Source organism: Crinia signifera, chromosome 5 (assembly GCF_055691185.1).
Source record: "Crinia signifera chromosome 5, ASM5569118v1, whole genome shotgun sequence".
Taxonomy (NCBI): domain Eukaryota; kingdom Metazoa; phylum Chordata; class Amphibia; order Anura; family Myobatrachidae; genus Crinia; species Crinia signifera.
Genome location: NC_139221.1, coordinates 277,220,117 through 277,236,273, shown reverse-complemented (window position 1 = coordinate 277,236,273; position 16,157 = coordinate 277,220,117). Strand labels below are relative to the sequence as shown.

Genomic DNA, 16,157 nt, shown 5'->3' with positions numbered 1-16,157 from the left:
TTTTGTTTTCATAAATATCCTATATGTGGCCCTAGTGTGCACGGTGACCAAACCACAGGCTTCATAATAGAAGGAGCACCTACTTGATTTTGGAGCCTCCTTTTTATGAGATTATTTTTTAGGCACCATGTAGGTTTCTAGGCACCATAACATGCTAAAAGTTAGGAACCCCCCCACAAGTGACCCCATTTTGCAAACTACACCCCTCAGGGAATTCAGCTAGGGGTATAGTGTACATTTCAAACCCGCAGGGGTTTCACCAATTGTGGTACAACTGGGCAGTGAAAATGAAAAATTATTTTTTTTACACAAAAATGCAGTTCTGGCTCCAAATTTGTCATTTTCAGAAGGTATGAAGGAGACAAAGCACCCCAAAATCTGTGCCCCAATTTCTCCCGAGTACAGCAATGCCTCACATGTGACCAAAAAATACCAGTTGGGTGCATGGCAGGACTCAAAAGGGAAGGAGTGATTTTTGGATTTTGCAGCTCAGATTCTGGTGGAATTTTGGTGGGTGCTATGTCGCATTAGCAAGACCCCCCAAGCACCAATACAGTGGAACCCCCCCACAAGTCACCCCATTTTGCAAACTACACCCCTCAGGGAATTCATCTAGGGGTATAGTGTACATTTCAAACCCCCAGGGGTTTCACCAATTTTGATACAAGTGGGCAGTGAAAATGAAAAATTACATTTTTTTACACAAAAATGCAGTTCTGGCTCAAAATTTTTCATTTTCAGAAGGTATGAAGGAGAAAAAGCACCCCAAAATCTGTGCCCCAATTTCTCCCGAGTACGGCAATGCCTCACATGTGACCAAAAAATACCAGTTGGGTGCATGGCAGGACTCAGAAGGGAAGGAGTGATTTTTGGATTTTGCAGCACAGATTCTGGTGGAATGAATGGTGGGTGCTATGTTGCACCAATACAGTGGAACCCCCCCACAAGTCACCCCATTTTGCAAAGTACACCCCTCAGGGAATTCATCTAGGGGTATAGTGTACATTTCAAACCCCCAGGGGTTTCACCAATTTTGATACAAGTGGGCAGTGAAAATGAAAAATTACATTTTTTTACACAAAAATGCAGTTCTGGCTCACAATTTTTCATTTTCAGAAGGTATGAAGGAGAAAAAGCACCCCAAAATATGTGCCCCAATTTCTTCCGAGTACGGCAATGCCTCACATGTGACCAAAAAATACCAGTTGGGTGCATGGCAGGACTCAGAACGGAAGGAGTGATTTTTGGATTTTGCGGCTCAGATTCTGGTGGAATTTTGGTGGGTGCTATGTCGCATTAGCAAGACCCCCCAAGCACCAATACAGTGGAACCCCCCCACAAGTCACCCCATTTTGAAAACTACACCCCTCAGGGAATTCATCTAGGGGTATAGTGTACATTTAAAACCCCCAGGGGTTTCACCAATTTTGATACAAGTGGGCAGTGAAAAAGAAAAATTACATTTTTTACACAAAAATGCAGTTCTGGCTCAAAATTTTTCATTTTCAGAAGGTATGAAGGAGAAAAAGCACCCCAAAATCTGTGCCCCAATTTCTCCCGAGTACGGCAATGCCTCACATGTGACCAAAAAATACCAGTTGGGTGCATGGCAGGACTCAGAAGGGAAGGAGTGATTTTTGGATTTTGCAGCTCAGATTCTGGTGGAATTTTGGTGGGTGCTATGTCGCATTAGCAAGACCCCCCAAGCACCAATACAGTGGAACCCCCCCACAAGTCACCCCATTTTGCAAAGTACACCCCTCAGGGAATTCATCTAGGGGTATAGTGTACATTTCAAACCCCCAGGGGTTTCACCAATTTTGATACAAGTGGGCAGTGAAAATGAAAAATTACATTTTTTTACACAAAAATGCAGTTCTGGCTCACAATTTTTCATTTTCAGAAGGTATGAAGGAGAAAAAGCACCCCAAAATATGTGCCCCAATTTCTTCCGAGTACGGCAATGCCTCACATGTGACCAAAAAATACCAGTTGGGTGCATGGCAGGACTCAGAACGGAAGGAGTGATTTTTGGATTTTGTGGCTCAGATTCTGGTGGAATTTTGGTGGGTGCTATGTCGCATTAGCAAGACCCCCCAAGCACCAATACAGTGGAACCCCCCCACAAGTCACCCCATTTTGCAAACTACACCCCTCAGGGAATTCATCTAGGGGTATAGTGTACATTTCAAACCCCCAGGGGTTTCACCAATTTTGATACAAGTGGGCAGTGAACATGAAAAATTACATTTTTTACACAAAAATGCAGTTCTGGCTCAAAATTTTTCATTTTCAGAAGATATGAAGGAGAAAAAGCACCCCAAAATCTGTGCCCCAATTTCTCCCGAGTACGGCAATGCCTCACATGTGACCAAAAAATACCAGTTGGGTGCATGGCAGGACTCAAAAGGGAAGGAGTGATTTTTGGATTTTGCAGCTCAGATTCTGGTGGAATTTTGGTGGGTGCTATGTCGCATTAGCAAGACCCCCCAAGCACCAATACAGTAGAACCCCCCCACAAGTGACCCCATTTTGCAAACTACACCCCTCAGGGAATTCATCTAGGGGTATAGTGTACATTTAAAACCCCCAGGGGTTTCACCAATTTTGATACAAGTGGGCAGTGAAAAAGAAAAATTACATTTTTTACACAAAAATGCAGTTCTGGCTCAAAATTTTTCATTTTCAGAAGGTATGAAGGAGAAAAAGCACCCCAAAATCTGTGCCCCAATTTCTCCCGAGTACGGCAATGCCTCACATGTGACCAAAAAATACCAGTTGGGTGCATGGCAGGACTCAAAAGGGAAGGAGTGATTTTTGGATTTTGCAGCTCAGATTCTGGTGGAATTTTGGTGGGTGCTATGTCGCATTAGCAAGACCCCCCAAGCACCAATACAGTAGAACCCCCCCACAAGTGACCCCATTTTGCAAACTACACCCCTCAGGGAATTCATCTAGGGGTATAGTGTACATTTAAAACCCCCAGGGGTTTCACCAATTTTGATACAAGTGGGCAGTGAAAAAGAAAAATTACATTTTTTACACAAAAATGCAGTTCTGGCTCAAAATTTTTCATTTTCAGAAGGTATGAAGGAGAAAAAGCACCCCAAAATCTGTGCCCCAATTTCTCCCGAGTACGGCAATGCCTCACATGTGACCAAAAAATACCAGTTGGGTGCATGGCAGGACTCAGAAGGGAAGGAGTGATTTTTGGATTTTGCAGCACAGATTCTGGTGGAATGAATGGTGGGTGCTATGTTGCAACAATACAGTGGAACCCCCCCACAAGTCACCCCATTTTGCAAACTACACCCCTCAGGGAATTCATCTAGGGGTATAGTGTACATTTCAAACCCCCAGGGGTTTCACCAATTTTGATACAAGTGGGCAGTGAAAATGAAAAATTACATTTTTTTACACAAAAATGCAGTTCTGGCTCAAAATATTTCATTTTCACAAGGAATGAAGGAGACAAAGCACCCCAAAATCTGTGCCCCAATTTCTCCCGAGTACGGCAATGCCTCATGTGTGACCAAAAAGTGGCAGGACTCAGAAGGGAAGGAGTGATATTTGGAGTTTGCAGCACAAATTCTGGTGGAATTTTGGTGGGTGCTATGTCGCATTAGCAAGACCCCCCAAGCACCAATACAGTGGAACCCCCCCACAAGTCACCCCATTTTGAAAACTACACCCCTCAGGGAATTCATCTAGGGGTATAGTGTACATTTAAAACCCCCAGGGGTTTCACCAATTTTGATACAAGTGGGCAGTGAAAAAGAAAAATTACATTTTTTACACAAAAATGCAGTTCTGGCTCAAAATTTTTCATTTTCAGAAGGTATGAAGGAGAAAAAGCACCCCAAAATCTGTGCCCCAATATCTCCCGAGTACGGCAATGCCTCACATGTGACCAAAAAATACCAGTTGGGTGCATGGCAGGACTCAGAAGGGAAGGAGTGATTTTTGGATTTTGCGGCTCAGATTCTGGTGGAATGAATGGTGGGTGCTATGTGGCATTAGCAAGACCCCCGAAGCACGGTGAAATTATGAACCTAATATTCCATAGATGTGTGGTATAATTTAAAACACTCCTTTATACATAGGCCGGGTTTGTCGGGGCAAGTGTCACACTGGAAAATAGTTTGCTTTCTTATTCCCTTTTTATAGCAAACTTTGCACCTTTTTTGTGTCCTGCCCTTTTTTCCAGTGGAGGGGATTTCATCAGGAAAATGCTGCCCTGGTACAATACGGGGGCCAGTACTAGAAGTACTGGGGCCCTCTGCCTGCTGGTTCCCAAATATTAGGCCCTTTATGACTTCCTCTTGAAAGTGCATAAATGTCCCCCTCTGGCCGGTAGAACGGAATAGCACGTAAGCGTTATACAGTGCCATCTGGATGATATACACGGCCACCTTCTTGTACCAGATTTTTGTTTTCCGCAGGGCACTGTACGGCTTCAGTACCTGATCTGAAAGATCCACTCCGCCCATGTACCTATTGTAATCCAGGATACAATTAGGTTTTGAGGTGTGGGTACTGGTACCTCGTACAGGGACGGAGGTGGTACTGTCTCCGTGAATTGTTGTCAGTATAAGGACATCCCTCTTGTCCTTATATTTGACCAACAACATATTTTCGGTGCATATTCCCCTGCTTTCACCCCTTCTCATTACTTGGGCAATGTGCGTTTTTGGGAGGCCTCTTTGGTTCTTGCGCACAGTACCGCAAGCTGCTGTACCTCTTGAACCAAGGGCCTTAAACAGGGGGATGCTAGTGTAAAAGTTATCCACATAGAGGTGATAACCTTTATCCAGGAAGGGGTGCACTAAATCCCAGACAATTTTCCCACTAACACCTACGAGGGAGGGGGGGCATTCTGGCGGTTGAATTCTTGAATCCTTCCCTTCATAAACCCTAAACCTGTGGGTGTACCCTGAGGTGCTTTCACACAGTTTATACATTTTTATGCCATACCTTGCCCTCTTACTGGGAAGGTACTGGCGGAATTTAACCCTTCCTTTAAAATGTATAAGGGACTCGTCGATACAAATAAATTTTTCAGGGATGTACACCTCTTCAAATTTGGCACTGAAATGATCAATGACCGGCCTGACTTTGAATAGCCGGTCAAAGGTGGGATCATCTCTGGGTGGGCACTGTGCATTATCGGTGTAATGTATGAATTTAAGAATTGTCTCAAATCGAGTCCGGGGCATGGCCATACGGTAAAATGGAGTACTGTACAGAACATCTGTACTCCAATATTGCCTAATTTCTGGCTTTTTTACTATGCCCATATGAAACACCAGACCCCAAAACGTCATCATCTCTACTGCATCTACAGGGGTCCACCTAGCAAATGATGACGTGGGGTTTTGAGCAATAAACTGCTGGGCATATAAATTAGTTTGGTCCACCATTAAATTTATAAAATCATCAGAGAAAAATAATTTGAAAAAGTCAATTTCTCTGAGACCTGTGGAATCAAATTGGATTCCTGGCATGGCCAAAAACTCAGGAACCTGGGGCTCAAAATTGTCTGGTGGTGGGGTCCATACTAGATCAATTATTGGGGGGGGAATCTCAGCTGATCTACGGGGGCGTCTTTGAGGGGGTCCCTCATCAGCAGAGGAGGAAGAGGAGCTTAAGGCAAATCCTTCAAATTCCCCGCTTGCATCACTGGCTGTGTCAGAGTCAGAAGCAAGCATGGCATATGCCTCCTCCACTGAATACATTCTCCTGGATGATTGGGAGGACATTTGGGAGGACATTTGGGAGGACATTTGGGATGCCATTTTTATTTTTGTGTTACCGGTAGTGAAATGTTTCAACACGTGTATAGTGTAGGGGGGGGCACAAACTTTATTTCAATCCGGGGGGTATGTAGTGTGTAGTGTGTATGTGGTGCAGAAAAAAAAAAAAATACTTTATACCAATAAAAAAAAAAAAAAATGAAGGTGTTAAAAAAAAAAAAAATGAAGGGGTTAAAAAAAAAAAAAAGGAAGGGGTTAAAAAAAAAAAGGTCCTGCGCCAAAAATTGAGCACAGATGTTGGTCAGTAACGTCTGTCACTGAACAGCGCTCAAAGGCAACAGGAATTTGATCAAAAAAAAAAAAAAAAATAGATCAACCCTGTGCCGAAAGAGATGATCAGTGATGTACGTCACTGATCAGCGCACAGCGGCCACAGGACACCCACAAAATCACAGTGTGTGTAAAAAAAAAAATTAAAAAAATACCCCACAGCACACACACAAAAAAAAAAGGTGATCAGTGATGCGACACTGATTACCAGTGAGGTGCAGCAGGTGCACAACCTTTGGTGCAACTGACAGGTATATATAAAAAAAAAAAAACCTCTGTACCCCCAAAAAAGTTGCTGATCACCTCAGATATAGTGATCAGCACAAAAGGCGGGGACAGCAGACACAAAATTTAGCACTCTCTATCACTATCTCTCTCTATCTCTCTATCTCTCACTATCTATCACTATCTATCACTCTATGACACTGCAGCAGCAGCACTGACAGGTATATCTATATATTAAAAAAAACCTGCGCCCCCAAAAAGTTGCTGATCAGTTAATTTATACTGATCAGCACAAAAGGAGGGGGCAGCAGTCAGTTATATAAAAAATATATAGCACAATCTGTCACTATCTCTCTCTATCTCTCTCTATCTCTCTCTCTCTATCTCTCTCTATCTCTCTATAACTATCACACTGCAGCAGCACAAAATATAGCACTCTGTCAGTAGGCCTCTCTCTCTATCTCTCTCTCTCTCTCTCTATCTATAACTATATCACACTGCAGCAGCACAAAATATAGCACTCTCTGACACTATCTCTCTCTCTATCTCTCTCTATCTCTCTCTATCTCTCTCTATCTCTCTATAACTATCACACTGCAGCAGCACAAAATATAGCACTCTGTCAGTAGGCCTCTCTCTCTATCTCTCTCTCTCTCTCTCTATCTATAACTATATCACACTGCAGCAGCACAAAATATAGCACTCTCTGACACTATCTCTCTCTCTATCTCTCTCTATCTCTCTCTATCTCTCTCTCTCTATCTCTCTCTATCTCTCTCTATCTATCTCTCTATCTCTCTATCTATCTAGCTAGTACACTGCAGCAGCACAATTTCACAGGAAGGCACAATTATTGAACAGGATCCAGGAAGCAATCAGCAGCGATCAGGTAAGTATTGCAGCAAGTATTCTGGTCAGTATGGCGGCAGGGGGGTACGGTGACCGCACTGCACGCTTTCCAGACCGGAATGGCGTCTGCAGTGCAGTCACCGTTAGTTTAAATCCCCCTCCTTGGCTGTGATTGGTCCGTCGGACCGACGGACCAATCACGGCCTTTGGGGGCGGGCGGGGTGAGGTGGGGTGACACCAGTGTCACCCTTACACCCCGCGGTGATTGGTGCTGTACTTTACAGCACCAATCACCTCTGATCCCGTGTCACCGGCGAACGTTATTCGCCGGTGACACAGGAAAACGCTGTGAATGGCTGTTCACACTGAACAGCCAATCACAGCGATCGCCGACGGGGGGGCGGCATCGCAGCCCCCCCGGGGCATGCACGGACATGTCTGCTGTCAGGGACAGCAGACATGTTGAAACTGTCACCGCGTCTATAGACGCGGTGACAGTTTAAATCCATGACGTACATTTACGCCATGTGTCGGGAAGTGCTTCCCGACCATGACGTAAATGTACGTCAAATGTCGGGAAGGGGTTAATGGTCCACTTCCACATAATGTGTCTATGCGTAATTGAATGGTTTCCTATTACTTGTCCAAAAGAAAGGGAAAGTATTTGTAAAGATGCTTTAGCTGTAGGATAACTGCTGGAACAATATCATTTGTGTTTAAAGTTCACAGCACTACAAACATTGCAAGCTCACTCCAGGTCCTCATACACAGGTATGCCAAGGGGAAACCTACTTCAGGTGTCCTGTTTTTGCAGGGGAGGGGAGGGGGGCTACATTAAGCCTGGGAGCACGGCACAACATAAGTATGACTATTTTGATTACAGTTAATGGATAGAATATAGCGAAAGTGTAAGGTTTAGGCAACAAAAGTCTGGTCAGAAGACATTACAGATTACAGAGTTACTACATGTTGCTGTAGCTCCCACAGATGACTAGTTACACCCCTGATCCTGGCTGTGCACCTACAGCCCCGATTCTGAGCTTTGTGTATGCTGGTTGCCAGCCTGTTCTGATGGATCCATTCACTCTAAACCAGGGCTGGGCGACACCGGCCCTCCAGATGTTGATGAACTACACATCCCAGCATGCCTTGCATCAGTTTCTGCATGGCCACATAGCAAAACTAATGCAAAGCATCCTGGGATGTGTAGTTCATCAACATCTGGAGGGCCGGTGTCGCCCAGCCCTGCTCTAAACCAAGGTTCCAATGGACCTGACTTGCCGGCAGTGGCGGAATTTGTGGTTGTGGGCAAGGTGCAAAAAATATAATTTTGGCCCGCCTCCTCCACCTGGGATACGGTCACTAGGTCGACAAGGGGAAGGTCGGCATGCATTGGGTCAACCACTGAAGGTTGACATGAATGAAGGTCGACATGGGGTTTGGTCGACATAGATATTCATAGAAAATCGCTTTAGCCTGAGGACGTAAATCTGGCTACAAATACAGCTACTTTCTGTGTGATTAAAGTGGGAGTGGGGGTCATGTTCCCCTGCCCCATCCCTCTCTCAGGAGGGGGGGAGGGGGGCACATATGCAGCACAAAAGTGCACAACAAGCTGTAGAAATTGGGGGGCTTGGACTCCTCTACACTGCACTTAAGTTAACTGCTAACAGCATGTGGGCCAGATGCACTAAGCTTTTTAAAGTGATAAACTGGAGAGTGATAAACAACCAGCCAATCAGCTCCTGCCTCACATTTTTCAAACACAGTCTGCGACATGGCAGATAGGAGCTGTTTGCCTGTCTGTTTATCACTCTTCATTTTATCACTTTTGAAGCTTAGTGCATCTGGCCCCAAGATTTGGGATACCATTTCCATACCTCCCAACTTTATCAATGTCAGAATAGGGACACTCACGGGGCCCTATATATATTTTATGTATCTGTAAAAATAGCAAAGTTGTGATTAAATGTGGATTTCGGAGGTGCAAAAAGTTTGTTATATTATGAAACCAAGGTTGGTCTGCCAGACACCCACACAGGATTACAATTGTCTCAAACTGGTTATTTTAGAGGATTGTGGCTTTCACCTACATTAGCCCGATACGACTTGGACCACCAACATGTTACCAGGACATACATCAATAACGTTGGGGTGTGGTATACAAGTTGAACATTCAGAATGGTGACACAAGTATGTTCTGAATGTTGACAGGGCCTCAAAGTTGACATCTGACATTCTGATAGGGTTATAATATTGACATGTTCAACATTATTTGCTTATTTGGACATTATGCATCTTGACAGCGATAATGTTGACTTACGCTTTAAAGCAGGGGTCAGGGAACTTTTTTACCTTTTACCCCAAAATACATTTAGATATGCCGAGGTTACCCCCTTGATTTGAAAGGAAACAAATCATACAATTGCGATACACACTGTACCCCCAGAAATTAAAGATATATCCTGCTAGTAGAGTACACAAGCTGGCAGCAATTGATGATGATGATGATTACCATGTATGTACACGATTGTGGTATAGCCATAGATAATGTGACGTCCAGGAAACTATTAGTGTCAGTATTTCAAGATGAGATAGTGAAAGTCTGTGCACATTTTTCCCTAGACTAGAGATGGTTATACCTTGACCTCCCATCCACTAGTGCAAGGTATCACATGCGGTACTTCGCATGCAATACCCCCCAACATTGGATGTGGTCCTTTTGCATACAATGTATCTCACGCGATCCTAGCAGGGGATATGGGCTGCTAACGAAATTCATGGCAGCCAGTCAGATCTGCGACTGCGATGCGAGGCACATTGCAATCTCAGGTATATGACATGTGATGTGCCACTTATTATGCGGTCTGTTGGAACCGCATAAAAGTGGCCATATCGCGCTAGTCCCCCGCTGCCCCGCGCACCCCCCACGACGCCTCCCCCTCATCTGTGTCCGGGCAGCCTCCTGCTGTGTTACCCGGACCAGTGACTTCATCATCAATTAGGGTGAAAACAGAGAGTACGTCAGCTCACAGAATAGTCATGTATGAATAATCAGAAAGGTAATGCCCCCTTACCTTGCAGCAACCTGCAGCACTGGTTATCTGATGTTCTCCACAAGCGAGCAGTGCAGTCCTCACTGGCCGTCAGGAGGTGGCGCCCATCTGGGCTCAAACTGAGCCAATTGATTCCTCCCTTGTGATCTCTGCAGACTTTGATCAGACAGTTGGTTGTGCCACAAGTGGAGCTACTGCTCCCCATTCTCTGCAGCCCAGCATGGGCAGTGGCAGACAGGGGTGGACTCATGGGGTTCAGCACACAGGTGCAGGAAGATAGGAATGTAGAGTCCTGGATATTCTACATTGTGAGTAATTTCCAAAGACACCTAATGCTGTTACAATATAAAGAAAATAGGACATTATTTCAAACAGAATCAGGAAGAGTTAAGCAGGGTACACACTATTCGATCTTCGTTACCAATATGCACAATAACGATATTGTTAATGATATTATCGTACATACTATATTGTTAACGATGCACACTCCTGTAGGTCTTACATGCCCCCCCCCCTGCTGCTAGAACAAGCAAATCTGACAATTTCATCAGTGACTTCATTGTTTACGATATCACCTGTGCCGCATAGTGTGTACGCAGCTTAACTATCAGGTCTGCACCTTTTTTTAATCTTAAACAGAGCTTCTACTGTACCATCAATACCATAATGCTTTTCCTTCTGATGGTCAATTCATACAACAAGGTACCTGGTCTACATTTACTAACCCACAAAATCTATCATTTACCTTGTGGCTCACTCATATCGCAGTGCTCCCTCAAAGCTTATTTGCCTGTTTTTAAAACCTCAAAATGCACCCTGCCCTTTTTATGTGTGGCACTGTGCGCCCTTATACTGCCCCCCACTGTGCTGACATGCCACTGAGAACTTTCAGTGTGTGCGATCATGTGTAATGAGTATTACGGTGTATGTCATCATGTGTAATGGGCATTATGGTGTGTGGTATAATGTGTAAGAGGCATTACAGTGTGCCATAATGTGTAATTTCATTACGACAGAATATGTAATGGGCTTAGCAGAGTATGACAATGTTTAATTGGCGTAATCCTAGTGCAGTGTGCAATTTTTTATATATGTTTTTTTGTTTTGTTTGCAATGTAAATTTCTCAAATAAAATGTGCCCTCCCGACAGAAAAAGTGCCCTGCCTGGTGGTCAGCTCCCAGCCCGAAAAAAATCTAAACACTATATCGATTATCATAAACATAACAAAACACTGATTGCTCAGTCATTTACGAAAATCCCTTTAAAGATATTCTCTAGTTACGATACTCACAATCCATGTGCCCTCTCAAGGACTTTATTATAGATTACACAGTATTTTATTTTAATGGCACCACTGTAAGAAGTGGTAAAACATCCAATTGCACAAGTACAAAACACGTTCTTTCCTTCAGACACTAATATCAAGAATTTTGATATTGTCCTGCCAGGTTTATCAGAAGTCCAGGGCTGAGACATTTTCGGCAATAGAGAACATATGAATATTAGGGGCATAAATGTTATTCCAAAATATCAATTCCAGGCAATGTGTGCGAACGCGCAATATCACAGATTTTCCTGCACACCAGTATGGGCTGCAGAAGACAATCTGTGATGTTTGTGGCCACAAGATGCGAAGGAATACACCAAACACTGGAAACTGACAGCCACCACTACCAATTGAATTCCCCTCTAAAATGACAATATGTACCAAGTGTATATTTTATATTATACCTTATCAATTGAATTACTTATGATTATTTTTAGGATAGCTAGATTTTAAAGTCATTACCTGATATGACAACAAACATTAAGGATAACATTGTTTTTTTAAATATGATAAAATGTGATAGGGCTGGTGTTAACCAAAATTGCTCCCACTGGAGTTGTCTTGGACAAGCCTTCATGATCATATAAGGCCACTATTTGGGATTCTCTCCCTCGTACATTAAGACTTTTCCTTACCCTCATTGAGTTGCTTGAAAATTTGCCTCTTTAATGAAGGTGATAACATTCCTGAACCACCTTGTCCAAAACCCTAGGGTTTTTCCAACTGATCACCAAACCCTCTGGGTGAAATTTAATAGGATGAGATATTCAGAAAGCGAGAGATTTGGTGAAAAATCTCAAGGTTTTTTTTTTAAAGCGGCAATCATTTACACTGCAAAATCAAACTGGTGTTGCAGTGTGAATGATTGCCACTTTAAAATAACTGAAGATTTCTTACCAAATTTCTCACTTTCTCAATTTCCCCCAACTATCTTTAAAGAGGCTTACCATACTGTCCCTTTAAACCAGGACACACATTGATTAAAGAGGTTCTCTAGCGGAATAAAACCAGGGAAAATGCAGGCTTGAAGTCAGCCAGCCACAGAACCTGTATACTTCATAAGTGTCCAGGTTTAAAGGGCTAGTGTGGTAAGCTTATCTTTCAAACAGCTCTCCCAGAAACCAGCATTGCATTGTGACTGCATCACACAGCCTCACGGAACATTTTACCTATCACAATCTGGAAGGGCAATATACAATACTGTATGCAGCATTAAACCTCATGCATTATTTGCTTACCTCTGTCTGAATGGTAATCACAAGTCTTGTTTTATGGTACGTTGTGCTCCAAACTGAGCAGCAGGTTCTACTGGTACTGTATAAAGAAGAACAGAAATAATTAGGAAACATACAGCATCTAGTTTATCTGGCTGCTTATCCCGGCCCGCCACAGAATGAGAGTGTAACACACTGCAGAACAGAACAATACTATCTATGCAGGGGGCTGGGAGGGGTAAAACTGCAGTGTCAGCACAGTCCAGAAACTCAGCCAGTCTTCTCCCTGCTCAACTTTCCCAGACACATACAATGCAGCTTCCCTGTGAAATGCATGGTAATAGCAATTCTGTGATTGGACGTATGCTTCCCACAGCAATGATTCAGTGTGTATAAACCTACTCTACTCACTTACATGCCAGTAGCCTCAATGGCTGGTACAAGTGGAGGGCATGACTGATGCCAGGCAAAACATAATTACATAAGTGGCATCACTTTAACCTTGTTGTAACTCATAGAATTGGCAAATGACAAGGGATCAATGGAAGGGTGAGACCAGTGCCATGTGGTGCCCTACATCGCTGATATGCATTATTAGCAACTCCTTCGTAAAACTATGTGGGAAGAAGCTTACGGTGCAGCTCTGTCCATAACAGCCAGCTCTGTGGGTGCAGGAGCAACCCCAATATGTGTGTGTCCACTATCCATCTCTATTATTATTCTATACGGTACATGATATCTCCAATATCTCCTATGGCTACAAACACACAGCTGCCCGTCTCACATGGCATACTAGAACATCTATAGAATAAATGACATACAGTATAGCAGTGGTTCCCAAACTGCGTGCCACGGTATTACTTGCAGGGGTGCCTCGGATTGGTGGTCCAAAACCAATTTTAAAAAATGATGTTCAATTTGACAGTGCTTGTGGCTTCACATCATAAAACATGTCTCTCACTACATTAATGAACCTGAAATAGAAATACAAATCATTTCATTTAATGTTTAAAATCATTTTAATTATGTAATATTTATTATCGGAGTGCCGGCGTCATTTCATGCATAAGACACGTATAGCGCAAATAATTGATACCATAAATACAAATTATAAACATAATATAATAAACTTATAATATAACAATCATAATATTATAGACAAACAACAAATGTAACATAAAGAACATACAGCATAAACATATAGCATCAACCACAGATATAACATGCACCATAAATAACATAAGAGGCTGTATCTCACCATGTATAAGGAAGGACATGAAGGGTGGGAAGCCAGCAGCCCAGGGACAGGGTGCAGCCCCCCAGCAGCTGCTAATGGGACATCGCTAATTACCGTCACTTCTCTCGTTACCGCTGCGCTCCCGGCAGGATGCGCTATGGTGGTGGCAGTGAGGAGGACGCTGGTCACATACCAGCTGCCGGGTCATTTATGTCACACAGGTACAGCACCAGGGGGGAAGCCGGGGGCTGGGTGCAGCACTGCAGCTGCCACTTGGGACGTGTGTTATAGAATCTCCCGATAGTGCTGCTCTCCCGGCCGGGGCACTGCAGGGACTGTACCCGGGACGGGCAGGAGCATGGACAGGGACGGAGGTGTGTGCTCAGTGCTGTGAGGACGCGGCCAGGGTGGGCTGGTCTGGATGTTATTAGGGGGATGGGACGGACTATTGCAGCCCCCAGTAACAAGGGCCCCCTCCCCCGGTGATACCACCACCCACCCCCCATAGCGCTGTCACTGGCCGGGCAGCCAGGAGCCAGGCACATGTATATATTGTACTTGTTAATATATCATAGCATTGCATTGTGTAATATATACCTGACAAGTTACTGACATTAGCTGAATAAATTCACAGCATTATTAATATTCTGCCATTTATCAACAAAACTTTCAGTATTCAACTAAGTTTACTGCAGTTTGCCCCCCATGCCACTTTCGCCATCTATAGAGCAGAATGGTCATTATTGCTGGCAATGGACCCAACTCTGTGTGTCTTTTAGCTGTAATACAGATCAGATCGCACAGCCATGAATTTGCATGTCGTCAGATATAAGGTTACCCTCCACCCGCTCCAGTGAAAACCCACCTTGCATGTGTACAGCTGCACATCTGTTCGCCCCAAAAACCCATCGGAACAGGCTCACCATCAAATGATTTTTACCAACAGCCAATGCTGTGGAGAGGGGGCTGGTACTTTTTATCCAGGTCTGCCGGAGGGTCCCCCCAGGTCTGCTGGAGTGGCCCAGGTCCCGCTCCCCCCTCCCTGTTGCAGGAGCCGGGCAACCGGACCGGACTTCAAGGGCGTAACTACCATAGGTCCAAGGGGTGCAGCTGCTATGGGGCCCAGAGCTGAGAGGGGCCCATCTTTGCTGTCTAAGTATATGTTTTGCATACATTTATCACAATCAGTTGCTAAATAGGGGGCCCTTACAAACTTTTGCTATGGGGCCCACGATTATCTAGGTACGCCTCTGCCGGACTAGACTCCGGACCGCCGGACAGGACATCAAAATCTGCAGTCCGGAGCTTATAGGGTCCGGTCCGGGGGGGTGTCCTGTTCGGGGGGTGTCTTGTCCGGGGGGGTCCCTGTGATAGCTATCATCAGAGACATGGGGAAGGGGAGATTACAGCCTCCCCCTGTGGTCCGGACCGTCCGGTTTTTGCTACATGCCCGGACCATACAGGGAGACTTTATTCTACCCCTCCTCCTCTACCTGGTGACAGGTGTCACAGGCAGAACCCCCAGACAGGACATTCCCCGGACCGGACGCTACAAGCTCCAAAATGCAGAGTTTGATGTCTGGTCCGGCGGTCCGGGTTTTTTTTCCTGGTCCGGTTTTTACCCATACCCCTGCTGCTCAGCCTCTTTCCATTCCTCCCAACATGACCCTCTCCAGGAGGGACACAATGCTCTGCTTCTGGACTTTCCTCTTAATTTAGGATTGCCATCACCTGTGGTGAAACACCTTTCTTAATAGTTAACCTGTTCAAAAACAGGTGATGGCAATCATACATTAAGAGGAAAGTCCAGAAGCAGAGCATTTTGTCCCTCCTGGCATGGGTCATGTTGGGAGGTATTTCTTCTCAACCCAATGCCGTGCGCTGAGTGGGGGAGAGATGCAGCAGCAACCTGTCCTCTCCCTGGTCGTCCGCCCGTACACAACCCGCACCCCATTCTTAATTTTTATTTTAGTTGTTTTTACAGGGATGTATCCACGCTCCTTTTTTAACGGGCCCGGCAAGCCGCTCAGGGACTTGATCGCAGCCGCTCAGGGACTTACTTGGCGGCTGTGATGAATACAGACATATCCGGCCTGCTACTGAAATCACACACTCTCCCATAACAGGCTTTTGCACACCTGCATTTTTCCTGACACTCCCAGTGC

General features: G+C 44.6%; 1 protein-coding gene across 1 annotated transcript in view; it reads right to left on the bottom strand.

Annotated features, from left to right (window-relative positions):
• The window catches only part of WDR86 (WD repeat domain 86), a 72,411-nt gene extending 58,023 nt beyond the window's left edge, over window positions 1-14,388 (bottom strand). The window contains exons 1-4 of the mRNA XM_083189066.1: window positions 14,014-14,388; window positions 13,577-13,729; window positions 12,780-12,855; window positions 10,235-10,548 (exon numbers count right to left, since the gene is read on the bottom strand). Of these exons, the coding sequence (XP_083045192.1) occupies window positions 10,235-10,463 (229 nt within the window). The 5' untranslated portion in view covers window positions 10,464-10,548; window positions 12,780-12,855; window positions 13,577-13,729; window positions 14,014-14,388. The remainder of the gene's footprint in view (window positions 1-10,234; window positions 10,549-12,779; window positions 12,856-13,576; window positions 13,730-14,013) is intronic.
• Between the last annotated feature and the right edge of the window lie 1,769 nt (window positions 14,389-16,157).